The sequence below is a fragment of the Molothrus ater genome, chromosome Z (genome assembly GCF_012460135.2).
Source record: "Molothrus ater isolate BHLD 08-10-18 breed brown headed cowbird chromosome Z, BPBGC_Mater_1.1, whole genome shotgun sequence".
Taxonomy (NCBI): Eukaryota; Metazoa; Chordata; class Aves; order Passeriformes; family Icteridae; genus Molothrus; species Molothrus ater.
This window is the reverse complement of record NC_050511.2, coordinates 44509949-44527467: the sequence shown is the minus strand read 5'-3', so window position 1 is coordinate 44527467 and position 17519 is coordinate 44509949. Positions and strand designations below refer to the sequence as shown.

The following is a 17519-nucleotide window of genomic DNA, read 5'->3' as shown; positions in this document are numbered from 1 at the left end:
GCTACATCCTCTATCTAGTAAAATCAATAGCAAAGTTTCTCACTTAATAGGACAGGACCATGTTCCTCAGTTTTTTTCAGGGTGAGACAACAGAAATACACTGCTCAGGCAAGCACCAGCTAAATAAAATTGGGGCGAGAGAAAGTCTATCACACGCAAATGAGTTTTACAGGTATAAGAGACATGAAGAAAACTAAAATCCTAAAAAGAAATTAAATGAAAGAAGTGGTACTTCTCTGTAGTCCCCTAAAAAAATTAAGATACAGTGTTCTCCAAAAATAAACCTTGGTGCATTTGGATTGCTGTTATTTAGGAAGAGTGGCATAAAAAGGGAAAAACACACAAGGAGAATAAGACAAATGTCCCATCAGTCTTGGGAGACAATTAAGTAATACAGATCAGTTGAACAGAGAGAAGTAAACTTACTTGAAGAATGCTTTTCTATGAGCCACTGTTCCAGACAGATAAGAAAAAAACCAAAAACTTACAACACCTGGTAGAGGCTAAAAGAAGCTTAGCCAAAATTAACTATTTAGGTACACTTTAGACATAGCTCTCGTGTAAGGAATACACACTCAACTTTACTTCCTTTTGCACTATTAAACTCACTCCTGATCCTTTTAAACATCATCCAAATAGGCAAACATGGCAACCTTTTCCCACCCGTTGGAATGGGGAAAAGGCAAGATTTATTACAGGTAACAATGCAGAAAGTAGGCAATACTGGCTGGGAAACCAAAGGGCTGGAAGTGAAAGATAGAAGAAGTCTGCATGCAGCAAGTGCTCCAGCTTTAGTAGTAATGCTTTGTGATTGATTACATGTCTCATAATAGCTCAGACTTAAAAGACTTGCACCAAGTGGTCTGGAAATACACACTTCTGAGGTCATGAAAACACATCTAGAAAGCAGTTGGAAGAGGGAGGGAAATAAAAGCAAGTGGTTCTTCTCATCATCAAAGAAAGCAGTAATGCCTAATACAAGGCAGTCACACCTAGATTCCTCCCAACCAACTCAGGCCATAGAGAGGAGCACAAAAACACCTTCGAACTTCAGTCTACTTTCAAAATCACCATTTTGAATGGCACCACATTACCATAAAAGGAATTTATCTTTCCTTAACACCACAAGAGGTCTAGTGCCTTGTAAAAATAATTAAGTCTCTCTGAACACAACACAGAGGGGAAATAGGAGGTTAAAATCCTACAATTTACTCATTTAAGTAGTTTCAATATTCTATCCTGGCCTTTCTCAAAGCATTTTTCTTACTCTGAACATAAACAGACTGCCTTGGCAACTTTTCTTCCCACTCTCCGTTACACAGAACTGCTTCTCATGTTGATGACATGTCTCCAGAAACGACAACTGATTATGATAGGAAGGCTATACCAGAAGTGCACTGTGGGAAATATAGTAACCTAAAGCAAAAATGATTCATGTCTACTTCCATCAGGCTTTGAGTTTGTTCCCATTCCTCTCTCTTCTTTCCAATTTTCACAGCAGACCTCCTTCCTTGTTCAAACAACTGCAGAATGGTGTGGGTAGGAAGGGGCCTTAAAGATCACCTAGATCCAACATCCCTGCTGCAGGCAGGGACATCTTTCACCTAAACCAGGTTGCTCCAAGCCCCATCTAAACTGGCCTTAAACAATTCCAGGGATTGGGCATCCACAGCTTCTCTAGGCAACCTGTTCTAGTGCCTCATCATATTCAAAAGAGTTTTTTTAATCTAAACCCATCCTCTTTCAGTTTGAAACCATTCTCCCTTGTAAAAAGTCCCTCCCCAACTTTGTTGTAGGCTCCCTTCAGTTACTGGGAGGCCACATTTAGGGTATCCCTAAAGCTTTCTCTTTTCCAGGCTGAACAGTTCTCTCAGCCTTTCCTCTTCGAAGAGGTGCTCCATCCATCTAATCAACCTGGTGGCCTCCTCTGAACACACACCCCAACAGTTAGTTCCATGTCCTCCCTGGGACCCCAGAGCTGGATGCAGGGTTCCAGGTGGGCTCTCACCAGAGGGAAGCAGAGGGGCAGAATCCCCTCCCTCCTCTTGCTGGCCACACTGCTTTGGATGCAGCCCACGACATGTTTGGGTTTCTGGGCTCTCAGATCAGGTCCAGCCTCTCAACCACCAGCATCCTCCCAAGTCTTCTCAGCAGGGCTCCTTATGTTGTTCATGTGTTCCCTGTATTGGCAACACAATCATTTGTCAGCCATAACAAATGCCTTACCTTTCCCCTTGTTCTTCCCATGAGGAAAAGTTTCGCTGAGCTTTATTACAAAAAAGCTCAGCGTAAAATTCATTTTTCTTGTCACCTTAAACTGTACATGCATAAAGAAGCAAACACAATCAAAGTATTATGTTCTAGAATGCTTACCTGATAGTCCTGATCATCTTATATGTATCCAGCTTACTTTTAAGAACAATTTACTAACAACTTTATTTGAAAACAATATGTCACATAATTTTTCTAAAGAGCTTCTGGTCTGTCACTAAACACTAAAGTCCATCACTAATTTGTAGACCACAGCTCAAAAGCCTTCTGTATTTAAGTATTTTTAATGTAATTAGCTGATCTTCTTAAACAAGACTCAGATGTTTTACTTTATTTGCTGAACCACAAAATAAACCAGGTGTCAATAATACAGCATTTTATCAAAACAGATAACACATACCTCACTTCACAATTTAAGAAAAAAAGGAAAGGAATAGTCAAACACCCTTTACGTCTCACTGCTTACTACAGGCTCAGCTGTCATGCTACAGCTACAAAATGCATGAAACAGTATTTTAAGGATAAAAAAATTAAGTGTAACAAACAAATCTGACAGATCTCCATTGAAAAGATTTAAACAATCTATTAGGAAAAAATCCTATAATACAAAGAATACTAGTGAGGAAAACCTAGATAACGAAGCACGGGAAGTTGGACATATGAGAGGTATTTTAACTGTTTTATCTCAAGATCTGCCTCTTGGCAGCAGAAGGTTTTCTTTTACATTTTCAGACTAACAGACTAAGCTCTGTTCTCCACTGCCCACTGGACACTGCTTGAATTCCACACAGAAACATGGTTTTCACCCACTGACCAGTTGAGCTTCTTCAAGTTCTCAAATGCTGATGAGCAAATTTACTCATCCTCAAACTTGTACCTTCTGCAATTAATACCTTCTTTAAACATGTACACTGTTTTTTAAGACTGCACACTGTGCTGGATTCTTAAGTTCAATGTGTCCAACATGCAACCACAAATATAGCAAGTCTCCTAGTCTACACATAACTGTAAACTAAGGTTGGGTATGAAGGGCTGATATCTCTTCAATTTCCCTTACAGTCTTCCAGGTGATGTCACTGGGATGCATGCATGAAGAGACACCTTTAGCTGAGCAGGATGTCTACAGTTTTGGTACAGCTTCAAGACAGCTGTTATTTTAACAGCTGTTATTTTCTGAGCTCTCTACTGACTGTTGCAACACACCAGCTATCACAAGACAGTAAACTTTAGCTACTTTCCTTCCAGGTTCTTCTGCATGTGCTAGTTGGCAGCTACCTTACTTCACTGACACACGTTTAAGCAGAGTAAAGTCAGCAGCAACTCAGCACTTCTTACCTTCACAAAGCTTATGGCTCTGTCAGAACTAAATATTTTTTCAAGATGAAAGAGGTATACCAATGCACCTGAAAGGCCATACACATAAAATATATTTTACAGCTAAGAGGTTTGTAAGGGTTTTTTGATTTGCAGGCATTTTTCAGCACAGTAACAGACCCAAATGTTGTAACTTAGAACCTATGGTATAGTTAATAGTGAGTCTATTTTTCTTTTGCACAACTACAGGATGCCTACAATTATTGCAAGAGGAAAACTAAAGGACCCAATTATTTACACACAACTTGTTTCATCTTCTTTAACCCTAAGGCTTGCTCAGTCATGAAGGCTATCAGATTTCCTCTGCAGTTTCTAATTTCTGAGATATTCCTGAGTCCAGCAGCTTCTCTCAAGTTTTTCAATTAACTAGAACAAACTACAATGCGGACTTTTAAATTTGCTGTACACTGCCAAGATCTCCGAACGCTCAGCACTGTGAAAGAACAGGCAGGCAATGTCATCTTACTGATTAGGGACATTTAATGCCATGCCCTATTGCACAAACTACGAAAGTGTCTGCTTTCTTGGAAAGTGGTAATTTTGGAAGAAGGACATTTAGAGAGAAGGAATAATAGGTTTGGAAGAAGCTCAACACAACATTTAATGCAAGCATGACAAGAGGGTTCATCAGCAGATGACTTGAAATACTTCCCCTGAAGATATACATCACAGTACTCCTAAAGGTTTGAGCCTGGAGTCCTGCACCTCATTCAACTACCCTCTTGGAGTTGTTCAGTCTTGGCTAAATAAATGTATTCTGGTATGCAATTCCCAACAATCCATTCCTTCACTTCCTGGTAATTTTTATTTAATTCCCCGTTAACATTATCAACTGAGCTTTGAGGCACAATAAGAATGATACCTCACAGTAACTGGCTCCAATACTTAAGGGCTGAATAATATTCTAACAAACTATGGCATAACCCAAAACTTATTAATATCCTCCATTTATACTTTTTTTTTAATGTGACATGAGTTAAAATTGAAAGTTTGTATCTTGCATATTCTCTGCTTCTAAATAAACTTCAGACAGCAATCTGCAGCAGCACATTATCAGTAGCAATCTCTGCCAGGACAAATTTGACCAATAACAGTCAATTATTCAATTATCTACACTATAAAGACAAGTTTCTATTCTAATCGATCTTTACTTGTGCATCTTCATTTACAAAGCCTTTCTTTTACAACAAAATCTCAAGCTGTTTTCTCTGCTCATCACAAACATCTTTCAGAATAAGGAACACTGTAGGATGTCAGATCCTGCCTGGCATTTCACAGGCCTTATGGCAACCAAGCTTGGAAAAGACACCTGCAGATCACCGTATCCATTCTTTCTGAATTCAGGATGGCAAATAGGCTTTTATACATCTTTGGAATTTTCTAAAACTGAAGATAACCAAGGGAGAAGAGAGCTGGAAAATGTGTCTGACCTACTCCTGAGTCAAGACATTCTGCAGTTTCTACTCCATCTTCTTAAACCTGCAAGATACCTAATTAATATAATCAACAGGTCATGGTTAACAGCAGAAATAAGTGACTTTCATCCTGCAGAGTCCGAGATCAAACAACACTTTACCGACATCTTCATCTTACCAGAACAGTACAAATGATAGCAGGAAACAGGTATGGAATTAAAATCAACTGAGCTACCTTATGCACATCTAGACTGAAAAAAGCTTAGTCATTACATAGAAAGTTCTAAATTCTCTACAGTTTTGTGAAGCTTAGATGTCTTTCTTCGAGGGCATCCCTAAAATCGCTTTCCCAAACTTACCTCCTTTTCCAGAACTATTTTCAAAGAGTCTGCTTTAGACGTGTGAAAAGTAAACTAGCAATAATTCACAGGGTGAAGTTAGTGGCCTTATTTACTCTCAGGAAGTAAAGACAGAAGAAACTTTGGAAGCTGCAGAGGCACAATTATCAGTCCAGATGTGACCTTCATTCCAGCACTGCTGCTCTCACTTCATTGGTGGATCATAAACTGCTTCTCACCATAGATATTTTCCACTTGCAGAAATAACCCACACCTCAGCTTGCATGCTGAAATACACATAACAGCTGTACACTAAACACCACGCCATCTCAGCATTCCTGCCTACATTAAAAGCACATGCAAATATGCAATAATTCAAACATTTGCTATCTTGAGTAGAAGGGATGTGATGGTATCTTGAGCACAGAGAAGCCTTTGTGCCCAAACCACAGATTTCTTCAAGGTTAATTTCATTCTATCATGAAAGAAAGTCCAACTCTCTTTCAGACAAGGGTTTATAATCAAAACTCACAGCAGTTAAAATTCATTCCAGGTGAACAGCAATTTCTGAGCATGCACAGCTAATACACACACATACACACACAGAGGTAAACATGCAAAAATATTTTTTCGGTAAAACTGAATGTCAGTTCTTAGCAGAATCATTTATTTGGAGATAATGACAGAAGTTATTGATGATCACACAGGAGGTCCTTACATGACTACATACTAATGCATTTGTGACCTTGAAAATCATGTATGATCTATTGCTGCCGGAGCTAGGATACTTGAGATACCTATCAAGTACCCAGAGTATCGCCTGTTTAACAGTTCACAGCACTGCTCTCCAACCAGGCACCTCCAGGGCGCCGCTATTCATCTGCTAAGTTATTCTAATGTTGTTCTAGGCACACACCCAGGTGTTTATTTCTAGAAGCTGCCATGAAGTTCCTCCCATACCATCAAGCATCCAGAAAACAACTCTGTTGGTCTGAAAGCTGGTCTGGAAATTTGTTTAAAATTACAACCCTAAGATGAATATTGATATTTTTATCTGTCACATTAATTTATGCTGATTTCTACACTGTTTATACATATATTTCACTTCATCCTTTCAAATTTTTAGAGTAAATACAGTCTCATAGAAGGAGCCATTAGAAATCACCGTCAGTCAAGAATACTGGTTGCTTTAGTATCGATGAGCTAACAGTAAATAGCATTTACACTAGGAATCAACTGTTACTGAAGAGTTTTATAAACAATGACTCTGCTCAAGAAATAATTAAAGAATACATCAGTCATAACCTAGTAAAGCTTTCACTACTAAAGGCACCTCATCACATCAGCCTACCAACAAAACCAAAACACAAATCCATCTCTGTATCTGGCTGCCTGAAACCCTTCCAGCAACAGCTTTTTTTCTGTTGTGCACCAAGAAACACCAGAGCTTTGCTTTTCAAAGAGGCTTACAGAGGCAGGCATTAAATTTCTACTCCACTTGCACTCAACAGGGGTCTACAGCTTCCCAAGGGGTTGTTGAAAATCCCACCGCAGAGCACTCAAAGGACGAAAGTAGGAGAGGGAGAGCACAGCAAGGGGAAGAAAGAACAGTGACAACAAAATAAGAGGGTAAAGGATAAGAGATCAAAGACAAAAAGAAAGAAAGCAAAGATAATTTATCCTACCAGAGACAGCACCTCTTGTCAGTCAAGACAAGAAACATTGCCTCCCAAAAAGAATCTGGCACCAGGAAGTGGCAGAAGGGGGAAAGACCAATATGACCTGAGGTAAGAAAAAGAAATGCAGTTATATATTTTTTTAGAACTCTGTTGTTTCATCTTACTTCTCCAGCATATTTTTAAAAAACATTTTTTAAATTAATATTTTTCTTCCTCTGTTATTTGTCAGTTTTGATAGTGGGATGATACAAATCATATGCAGAATAGGATCAACAGTATTTTGATAAAAATGAGAAATTAAAGACAAATTTTAAGTAATGTGGGGGCATAATATGAAGCGATAGCTGCCAACAATATATACTAGTGAAATGTCCCAATGAGTAAAAAATTTGGAAGAATGTACTTACATGTATAAAACTCACTGCAACAGAGTACAAGACCACTAATTTCTACCTGTAAGAAACTTTGCTGACTGCCTACTGCCGGTTGGCAAGATAAAATCTACACCTGATATCCCACGTGGACATGGGATAAACATCACAGTCTCTTGTGTCCAGGTTCCAAGTTTATTGCAACAAAAATTGTACCCAGGTCTCCAACTGAGAATGGGGTGACTTTTAGAGACAGTCTCCTAGAAGCTCCAAATAAAGCAATCACAATAGAAAGAACTAACACAAACATGAAATTCACTGCAGGATGACAAATGAGCAATAAAAAGGAACACTCATAAAAAGCAAATCATAGACTATACCTAAAATTTGTTACAAATATTTAAACATTAAAAAACAAAGAAAATAAAAATTCCGTCAAGTGAATCCATTCATCCTCCCCCTATCAACTTATTCAAACTACATTCTCAGAACAAACCTGGCAGGTGGGGCAGAGTAATTTCTTTGTAACATGTCAGAGGCTCTAGTGACTTCCAGTCATACTTAAAAATTTAAACTAAAACAAGTAACTTCAAGTGGTAGAAATAAAGCCATTACCTGCACACACCTCTGATACACAATTCTAAGGCTTCTGCGATGCTGCCTCACAATTTTTACTTGGCACAGTTCTCACTTCTAAACTTAGTAAATGGCAATAAGCCACACAAAACTTTTCAAGTAGATCTGAACTGAAACATTGGGTTTATACATATTTTCTGAGACAGTGAAACTAATGAGCTTGTCTCTATGCCTCACACTGAATTCCAAATGCTTACTTTATTGTGTTAAAATGCTACACTGAGAAAAAAATGTGGCTAACAATTAGGTATAGATATACAGAAAACTACTGGAGCAAGTTCAATCAGACACTCAAGTGATGCTTAAAGGAACGACAGCTAAGATTTAAGATCCTTGACAACCAAATTTGAATCAGAAGTAAATAAAACACCTGCAGCAGAAAGTTTAAGATAAAATTCAAAGCTTTAACTGTTAAATCTGGATGTGAGGTAGCTTCAAGAACAATCAATAAATATTCTCCATAATCTCATCACACAGTGTATGAAAAAGCAATTCAATTTTATTCCTTACCTTGAATTAATGGAATTTCTTCTTGTATTTGAAAAGGGAGATCACAGATTATTTTTTATGCAGTGATACCTTTCTTTCAGATTCTCTATCAGCCTTTCTGAGGCAAACACCTTTTCAATTTCTGTCCATGCAATAATTCCCCCTCACACAAATCTTACCTCCTGAGTCACTAACAGCACCCTGCTTGAGTTTTCTGATCTGCTCGCAGTACCTTAATAATGTTAATAATGTTGTTTCTGTATGAGTGAGCAACACTTCTGCCTTTAGCTGAAGTTTTGTATACCCTTCTCCATTATGTCTCTGCTTTCAGAACCTACAGCTACCAAATCTACTCATCTGTTGTAAATCCTGTAAAGGGGAAGAACACATTGCATGTGGAGGATTGTGGAGGATTTAGCCCAAATGATTCCAGGAACAAAAATCATGAAAGTTCACTACCTTACTCACATTAGAATATATGTATCCAAAGTATCAATTTATGGTCAGAACCTATCAGATGTCATCTAACACAATTATATTCCTTTCTTAAAAAATACCACCTTACTCAGTCCACCAGTGTGTACAATGTTCAGTAAACAAACAGGAGAGAGCCCCTGTTTGTTTCGTCCTCCTTGGTCAGCGTGAGCCCTCAGTTATCACAGAGTTCAAAGAAATTTGCACTGACTATGAATTTTCTCACTGCCTTCTCTCTGTAAGCATTTTATCTACAGCATTTCAGTGCAGCCCAAACATCAATGAATTAACTTCAACTTCTAAGCAAGATCTCTCTTCTCTTGAAACAGAGGGAAAACACAGCATGTAGAGGATAGAACTCTAAGTCTGCTGAACTCAGTCATGCAATCTGAGATGCTAAAGGATGTATTTTTAAGAATTCTTGATTTTCTACAACTAAGTATTCTTTCAAAGCTCACTGCTCAGTTAATACAGCTGCAGGTGTGAATGCTCAGATCCCAAAATCCCAAACCAGGTCTTCATAAGGAACAAACAGCTAACAGCTACCCATGAATTCTTGACAAAGTAACTCACCTAGCAGTTCACATGAACTGCAACAGAGGACAGGACAGCTGATCCAGCTTTCCACAACAAAGCTCCACTGTCAACACCTTGGCCATCCTTTCTTTCTATAATATCTGTATCTGCTCATCTGCTGCACACTCCCGAAGACTGAGCAGTGGTCTAACATAGAGAACCATCCTGCACACCGTAAAGAATACAGGGTGGTATGGAGTAGATAATATGCAGCTGTGCACAAAATAAAGATACCCAACAAGGTTGAATTATTGCTGTCTCTGCAATCTGTCTCTGGTACATCCCAATTCCTGAGCAGCATTCTTCAAATATACTGCTGTGTCCAGCAGCTTCTTGAATGTATTAACACTTTTTGTATTAGTCACTGATTTGGTTTCGTATTTAACAATATCGGAAGTAACCTAACAATAAAGACACAACAATGAACACGAACAACTCTCCCTCAAATGTTATCAGTAATGTAAACATGCAAAAATATTTGAAAAGCTTTCTTCTTTTTATTTAACATGTATGAATTTTATTTGTCTAGTACCACTCAAGCAATTTTCACAGCTCTGTAAATTTCCCCCAATCCCTTCATGTTCAAATCAACATATGAAAGAGAGCTTTTTTACCACTTGTTTTCTCTCTTCACCCCCACCCAATACTGCCAAAAGTATCACAGTTCTGTTCCAGTTTTCCTGCTTAAGATATAGGCTATCAGCCTTTCAACATCAGTAATTTATATCTGATCTTTTTCTCCCTTTTCCCATGATGGTGCAATTATTTTTTATAAAGACCTGAGAGAAAAAGCTCCCTTTACAAACATTTTTGGAGGACCTTGTTCAGACTCTGCAGGAACAGCAGCAGCTTGGTTCACACAGCTTCCTAAACCAGAGACAGAACCCTTTTTTTTTTAAAACGTAGCTTCCATAAAGCCAGTAGGTATCTTACCAGTTAAAATATGAATTCTGTTTCCAGCTCTTTTTATCATTAAATGATGATTCACTTTTCTACTGAAATCAAATAAGTTTAATAAAAAGCAAATTACTGTGTTCAAATATTTCAAATCACATTTGCAGCTGTTCACATTTAATGTTAACATTTTTGTGCCTAAACACGGCTCTTGCTAGTCAAATTGTCACACTAACTCATTTTCAGATACTGCACTACTGCTGCACTGCATCTGTAATTAGATGCATTAATATGATACCATAGAGTAAAACTAACAAGAGTATGAAACACTTTGCATATGCAGTTAGAAAATGCTTTGCAAGACTCAAATATTACTGCAAATTCAAAAAAACTGTTTTATGTTATATGTACAACTTAATCTGGACTTATGTTCTACAAAAGAGATCACAATGGCAGCAACATATGAAAGAATTTATGCTTATTCTGTATTGTGAAATACAGCAAACTCCTTGTTTGGAGGAGATGCAAGCAAAGTAAGCACTGGAAGGCAGCAAGTTGTAACTAGTCTCACAGAGGCACATTTCATTACTACATGCCCCGCTTCACCAACACTGTATCTTGGGTACTTTGTACGAAAAAGATGTAGTCTTGTTAAGTGAATTAGAAGTTTTACATGCAAAAATACATTGATTCTGCATTTTGTGTGGCACCTTTCTAACTGACACCATATGAAGTATTAAGTTGTGTATCAACTGGTTGAGCACTGGAGTTTGTAGAATCCTTCTGCAGCTCAAGTATGACAGTTATTGCATCACTACAAAGGGCAGAAATTACTCTTGCTATTAATGTTTTCAAAAAGTTTGTTTCAGATTAAGTTTTATGTTTTATATTGTGACCTTACAGAAAACATCATCAACCCAGACTCCCAATCTTTTCACTGTACAGCCAGAGGACTGGAACTAACATTACCCTTATACTAATGGTTTTCAAGTGGTTGGTATATATTCAACTCTAACTATGATTTCTTGAATTTCAAAGATGAAGTTACATGCATTTCCTTAAAAAAAATTACTTATTTACTCTTCCAATACAAATGAGCACTTGATTTCGATATCTCTAAGCAACATATTTATGTATACACACAAAGAAAAGGAGCACAGAAACACTGGCTCCCTCCACTAAAAGGATCTCAAAGCCAGAGAATAAAATTTGGAAAGGCCATGTAGTCCTTACAGTCACTGTTCTCCCTCCCTACTGTGTTACCACCATCCATTCACAATTTACTTCACTTGGGACTAGGATTACCTACTGATTTTGTAAGAAGTACTGACAAATGGGAACCTGCAAAAAAACCCAGAACCTGCATTGCTGATCGCTCCTTGAAGCTTAAAGACTACCTCCTTTAGTGGGAAGAAGCAGAACAGGATGGAATTGGGTCTGGGAGTGAGGCAAAGAGCTTGAGAGATGGAGAACTAAGTGATGCAGGTGATATGGAACTGGGAGCCCTCTGGAGATGCCAGCTGTAGGGAATTTGAACCCAGGCCAGTTAATGCTGTTGCGACCTAGTTCCACAAAACAAGTTGCAAAAGTGGTCCTGTAATGATATTATTGGAAGTCGCAATTCTCAATTTTTCTGCTGTCCTGGGTGGTGTCTACTGCCAAATAAGAGAATCATTGCCACATGTTCACAAAAAGACAGAACCTGCAATAAGCAAAATATCTCTTCATAAATTTTCCACAGTGTAAAAAAAAAAAAAAAAAAATTACCTACCTGTTCCTTGTAGGCTGCCAAATATTACACCATCACCTATTCCTCCGCAGAGGGGTTAACCCAGAGAAACACAGCATATTGCTCCTATAAAGGGGAACAATATGAATACCAAGACCAGGGAATGACCTCATGTTGCATTCTACAAAACCAAAGGCTAGCCTCTTAACACCAAATCACAGAACAAAAATGGTTTTGAAAAATTAGAAGAGCCTAGCAATGCCAAGAGATAAGTACTTAACTCTTGACAATATTACCAAGAAGTCTCTTGAACACTGAATAAACACATTAAAAGAAGCAACACCAATTCAAATTCTAGTTGGTGTCCATTTTCCTGGATTTGGGAGGAACAGAAGTCTGGACCTCATATGTGAAATGAGAGCACAGTGAAAAGGCAGGCTGTGGTGAAACTTTTTGTGAAGGATAACAAAATCTCACTTTTAAAAAAACAACAACAAAGCCAAATAACCAAAATACCATAAATAATTGTCTTGTAAAGATTATTATGCCAAAAAGGCAGTCGAGAAAGCCCAATGGAAAGTAAATCTCCCTCAGATGCTTTACAGCCTACTTCAAGTCCCAAGCTTTTAGAATTCTAACTTCTCCAGCATTTACACACTCAAATACATATGTTTCCACCATCAAACTGGTACAGTATCCTGATTCTGTCAAGAAATATCAATAAATCTTGTTTGTAACTTTGTGTACAGACCATTTAAAAAAAAGTACAGAGGAAAAAATTAACATAAACATGATTAAAACTTGCTTTTTCCCATACTCTTCCAAGACAGCCATCTCCAGACTAGTCATACTGGATCAAAACCTGTCAGCTGTGAATAACCTTGCACAGCTCTGAAGCAAGAATCACCTTTCTTTTTTAGTATATAATTTCTATGGATTTCCAGAGTTCTACCAAAATCAAGGCCCCAAACCTCTTCTCCATAAAGCTGGAAAGCCATCCCTCCCATACTAATACGTGTTATTCTATCCCTGTAACTAAAGTTGCCTTAAAGAACATATCTAAGTGCAAAGTAAGAGAATCACTGAGAAATTAAGAGACAGACTAGCTTAAAAAAAAAAAAATCACAAGGATACAGTGGTACATGTCATTCGTAATCTCACAGTGTTCTCATGGTTTCAGGAATGCATTGTTTGCTCACACACACACTTGAGAAGTCCACATCCAGGATCCAAAACTCACACTAGCTTACCAATTAGGTAATTAATTAGGCAATTATCTCTTTTTTCCCAACTAGGTGTGTCTAAAAGAATCTGCTTTGGAAAGAGAATATTAATTCCAATTTCATACACAGTCACTCTTTTATAAACACCAACAAATATCAAAGACAGGAAATGTAATTTTCCCTGCCACAAACACTTTACAACTGAAAGGAAAATTCATGCTACAGTCTCCATAAGAAACACACAAGAAAACCTACTTTCAAATTCTATTTTAACAAAAAGAAAGAGATGGGATGTCTTTTTAACACATATCACCACTTCTTATAATAGTTCATGCACTTGTCACTGAAAATCACTAAAGAACAACATATGATATCACTTATGACTATGATAAAACTCGCATAATTTTAACCTGTTCAAGTTAGAAAAGCCTGTATTCCACTACTGTACATTAAAGAGAGTATTATGGATACATGCATAACAGCACATATTTGCAGACTGCATAATCCTACTACACCACCACCAATAGCAACTTTGTGATCAATCATTTCATTTCAGTTAAAAACTGCATCTTTTACCACAAAAAAATCCATCTCCACCCTCCTGGGAAAACATGAAGGCAGGGGGAGGAAGGGGAGAAAAAGCAGCAGCCTTACTAAGCTTTAACTTTAAGAAGGAAACAACCAAAAAAAGTTGATTAAGACAATTCTTTGATAGAGATGCACATGTACTTGCACAAACAAGAAGTCTGCAAAATACTGCAACACACACCAAAAACCCTGCCTAAAATCAAGCTACCAACTAGAAGCCAGCAGTAAGAGCCACAAATATCAAATTCTCCTATGTTTCTGTCAAAATGTTTTAAGATTAGATAAAACGTAGAAATAATAAGTTAGATAAGAGAAAATTAAGACAATACTATATTATGTTCCTAACATGGCAGAAAGTTACCTTTTCAGACGACAAATCTTGGTTTTATAAAATACTGGTTCAAACACTTTACCCACTGGTAAACAAGCACGGAAAAACTGAGCAACTTTCTCTCCTGGTTTCATACTCCCATCTTTTTCCTGCAGAAATTCCTTTCTTAGCTTCCATCCCTCCCTCCACCCTGCTCCTTCTGACTAACTACCCACTGAACTCCTGCACGGCAGTAAACACAACGGGACCAGAGGCAAGCAGCACACAGAGAACACGTTTCTCCGGCGGCCTCAAAACATGCCACTACTACACCAGCACCGGCCTCCTCGGCCGCAAGGCAAAACCGAGGGAAAACGGGCAGATCGCGGGGCCGCCAGAACACAAGCCACCCCTCGTCAGGGCCAGACAAGCCGCCCGCACACTTCTGCCCCGGGCCCCGCTTCCCCGGCACCCAGGGGGGCCCTGGAGCGCGGAGCCCGGCGGGACCGGCCGCGGCCGACACGTCGGCAGGGCCGCCCCGCGCCACCGCCCACCCACAGCGGCCGGGCCCGCCGGGGACGCCGCACCTCGCTCCGCCCGTCCTTCGGGCGGAGGAGCGGGGTGGCTCGACCCCCCCCGCCGGCCGTACCTGCGGCCCCGGCCCCGCCCGGCGGAGGCCGCGCGGCGAACGGGCCGTACCGGCCTCCCCCGCTATGACACTGCAGAGCGCGGCCCGCCCGCCCGGGCCTCTCCTTCCTTCCGCCGCCGGGCCCCGGGCCCCGCTCCCGGCGGCGCCATGATGATGATCGGCCCCCAAGGCCGCCGGGCCGGGCCCCACCGCCGCCGCCGGGGGCGGCCTGGGCGCCCCGCGCCGCTCACCTTCATGTCGGGACATCCTAGTCCAGAGACGGCGGCCCAGGCCTGTCTCGGGGCTCCCGCGGGCAGCTCGGGCGCCGCTGCGGCCTCGCCCCCCGCCGCCGCCCCGGTGCGAGAGGAGAGGGGCCGGGGCTGGGCCGGGAAGGGGGCGAAAACACAAGAGGCGGCGAGGAGCCGGCCTCCCTCCTCCTCCTTCTCCTCCTCCTCCTGCCTCCTCGCTCGCCCTGCGGGGGGCGGATCCGGCGGCAACGGCTTCCCGGGCGCCGTGACACGGTGACTCCGGGCCCCGCCGGCCGCTGGCGCCGCCTCCCGCGCCGCTCCGCCCCTGCCGCACCAGCGACGGCGGCGGCCGCGCTGGAGCCTTCCCGGCCCCGGCCCCTGCCCCTTCCCCTTCCTCCTCCCGCCCCGGCCGCGCTGCTGGAGGAAGAGGAAACTCCCCAACAGGGCGGCGGCCCTCCCGCGCGGGCTGCCGGGCCAGGGCGGGCTCCGCCCGGGGCAAGGAAGCGGTCGCGGTAGCGGAACCCAGCACCGGCCCGACCCGAAGGACACGCATTAATCAGTTTTTTTTTAATGTAAAAAGAGCGGAGAAAGAGCGGCAGAGAACAGCGTGCCCTGAGCCGGCGTTCTGTCACTGATCGCGTTACTCATTCTGCCAGATGTGCGGAGCTGCGACTCCAGGCACAGGGCTGGAGTCTTTCCTTCGTGGTTTGTTTTTTTGTTTTTTGGTTTGGTTTGTTTTTGTTTGTTTGTTTTTGTTTTTTATTTGTTGGTTTGGTTTGGTTTGTTTTGTGGGGTTTTTTTGTTTTGGTTTTTTTTTGTGTTTTTTGTTTTGTTTTGTTTTTTGGGGTTTTTTTGTTTTGTTTTTTCCGAGTTCTGCTTTTGTCAGGCCTTCAGAGGACTGCCAGAAGTGTCCTTCAGTTAAACTCCAGCTCTGTAAAAAGGATGCCCACAGTGTGCCGTGTGTTGTCCCACTCACAGAATCACAGAATAGCTTGACTTGAACTAGAAGCGACTCAAAAGGATCATGAAATCAAACTCCTGGCCTTGCACAGGACCAGCCCCATGAATGACCATGTGCCAGAGAGCATTTTTGAATGCTTCTTGAACTCTTTCGGGCTTGGTCTTGTGATCACTTCCCTGGAGAGCCCGTTCCAGTGCCCAACCACCCTCTGGGTTAAGAACCTCTTTTTAATGTCCAGCCTAAACCTCCCCTGACAAAACTTTATGCTGTGCCTTCGGTTCTTGTCACTGCTCATCATAGATAAGAGATCAGTGTCTGCCCCCTCCTCTTCCCCTCATGAGGAAGTTGTAGACTGCAGTGGGGTGTCCCCTCAGTCTCCTCCAGGCTGAACAGATCAAGAGACCTCAGCCACTTCTCATATGGCTTCTCCTCAAGGCCCTGTACTCCAGACAAGTGTCTTGGTCTGTCCACACCACAAGGACTTTTCATCCTGTCATTGCTGGCTTCCTACCACTTCATGGAAGCAGGTCAGTCTTGAAACGAGTGAGAGACCTGCAACAGGGCCACGTTCCTTCCCTGGTTCAGATTCACAGGGCACATATTTCATGCATTTTGTTTTTGCCTTTCTTACTGTGAATTCCTGGCCTTTCCCTAGATTCCATCCATGATAATAGCACCATCTTTTTTACCTTCTCCCACCTGCTTTTGTTTTCTTGAAGCTTTCCATCTACTGTGCTCATGGCATTCCTTCATCTTTTCCCTTTGCCAATCCAACACCTCTGTCTTCTCCACTGTCTTACACCACAGCTCCCATATGTCTGCCTCAGGTGCAAAATTCTTAAACATTTATGTTGGTGAAATGTCTTCTTAGTCTGTTTCAAAGGCCATGAGGGTCCACACCAGTGCAGCTTAAGTATCAAGGTGCTCAGAAAGCCAGGAGTGAACCAGAAGGTGTTGAAAGGAGGAAGTGCCAACCTCATTCCTGGCACCACCTCACTCCCATGCCAGTTGCATTATACAGCCTCTGCCTGACACAGTACATGCTTGTGCACTCTTTGTTCCTGGTACAAAGGTGTTCCTGGTTTCTGAGCAACTGGTTCACTTCCAGCTTTCCTTTAGCTACATGCAGTTTCATAAACAGTGCCTACTGAAAAGATAGCTTGGATCTAAAAGTCTAAAATTCCAGTTGGTTGTGGGCATTTCCAGTGGCAGCAAGCGATACCTGTGAATTCTATAAGGTGTAGGGGATCATTTTGAGGACCATTTTGATGGGAGCCAATGACTTCACTGCTTATGAAAACAGGAAGACAGTCAA

At 41.2% G+C, this 17519-nt stretch overlaps 1 protein-coding gene across 1 annotated transcript in view; it reads right to left on the bottom strand.

Moving 5' to 3' along the window:
* KCMF1 (potassium channel modulatory factor 1) overlaps positions 1–15796 on the bottom strand; it is a 46630-nt gene extending 30834 nt beyond the window's left edge. Inside the window, exon 1 of the mRNA XM_036402585.1 lies at positions 15247–15796. Within this exon, the coding sequence (XP_036258478.1) occupies positions 15247–15796 (550 nt within the window). The remainder of the gene's footprint in view (positions 1–15246) is intronic.
* Positions 15797–17519: the final 1723 nt, after the last annotated feature.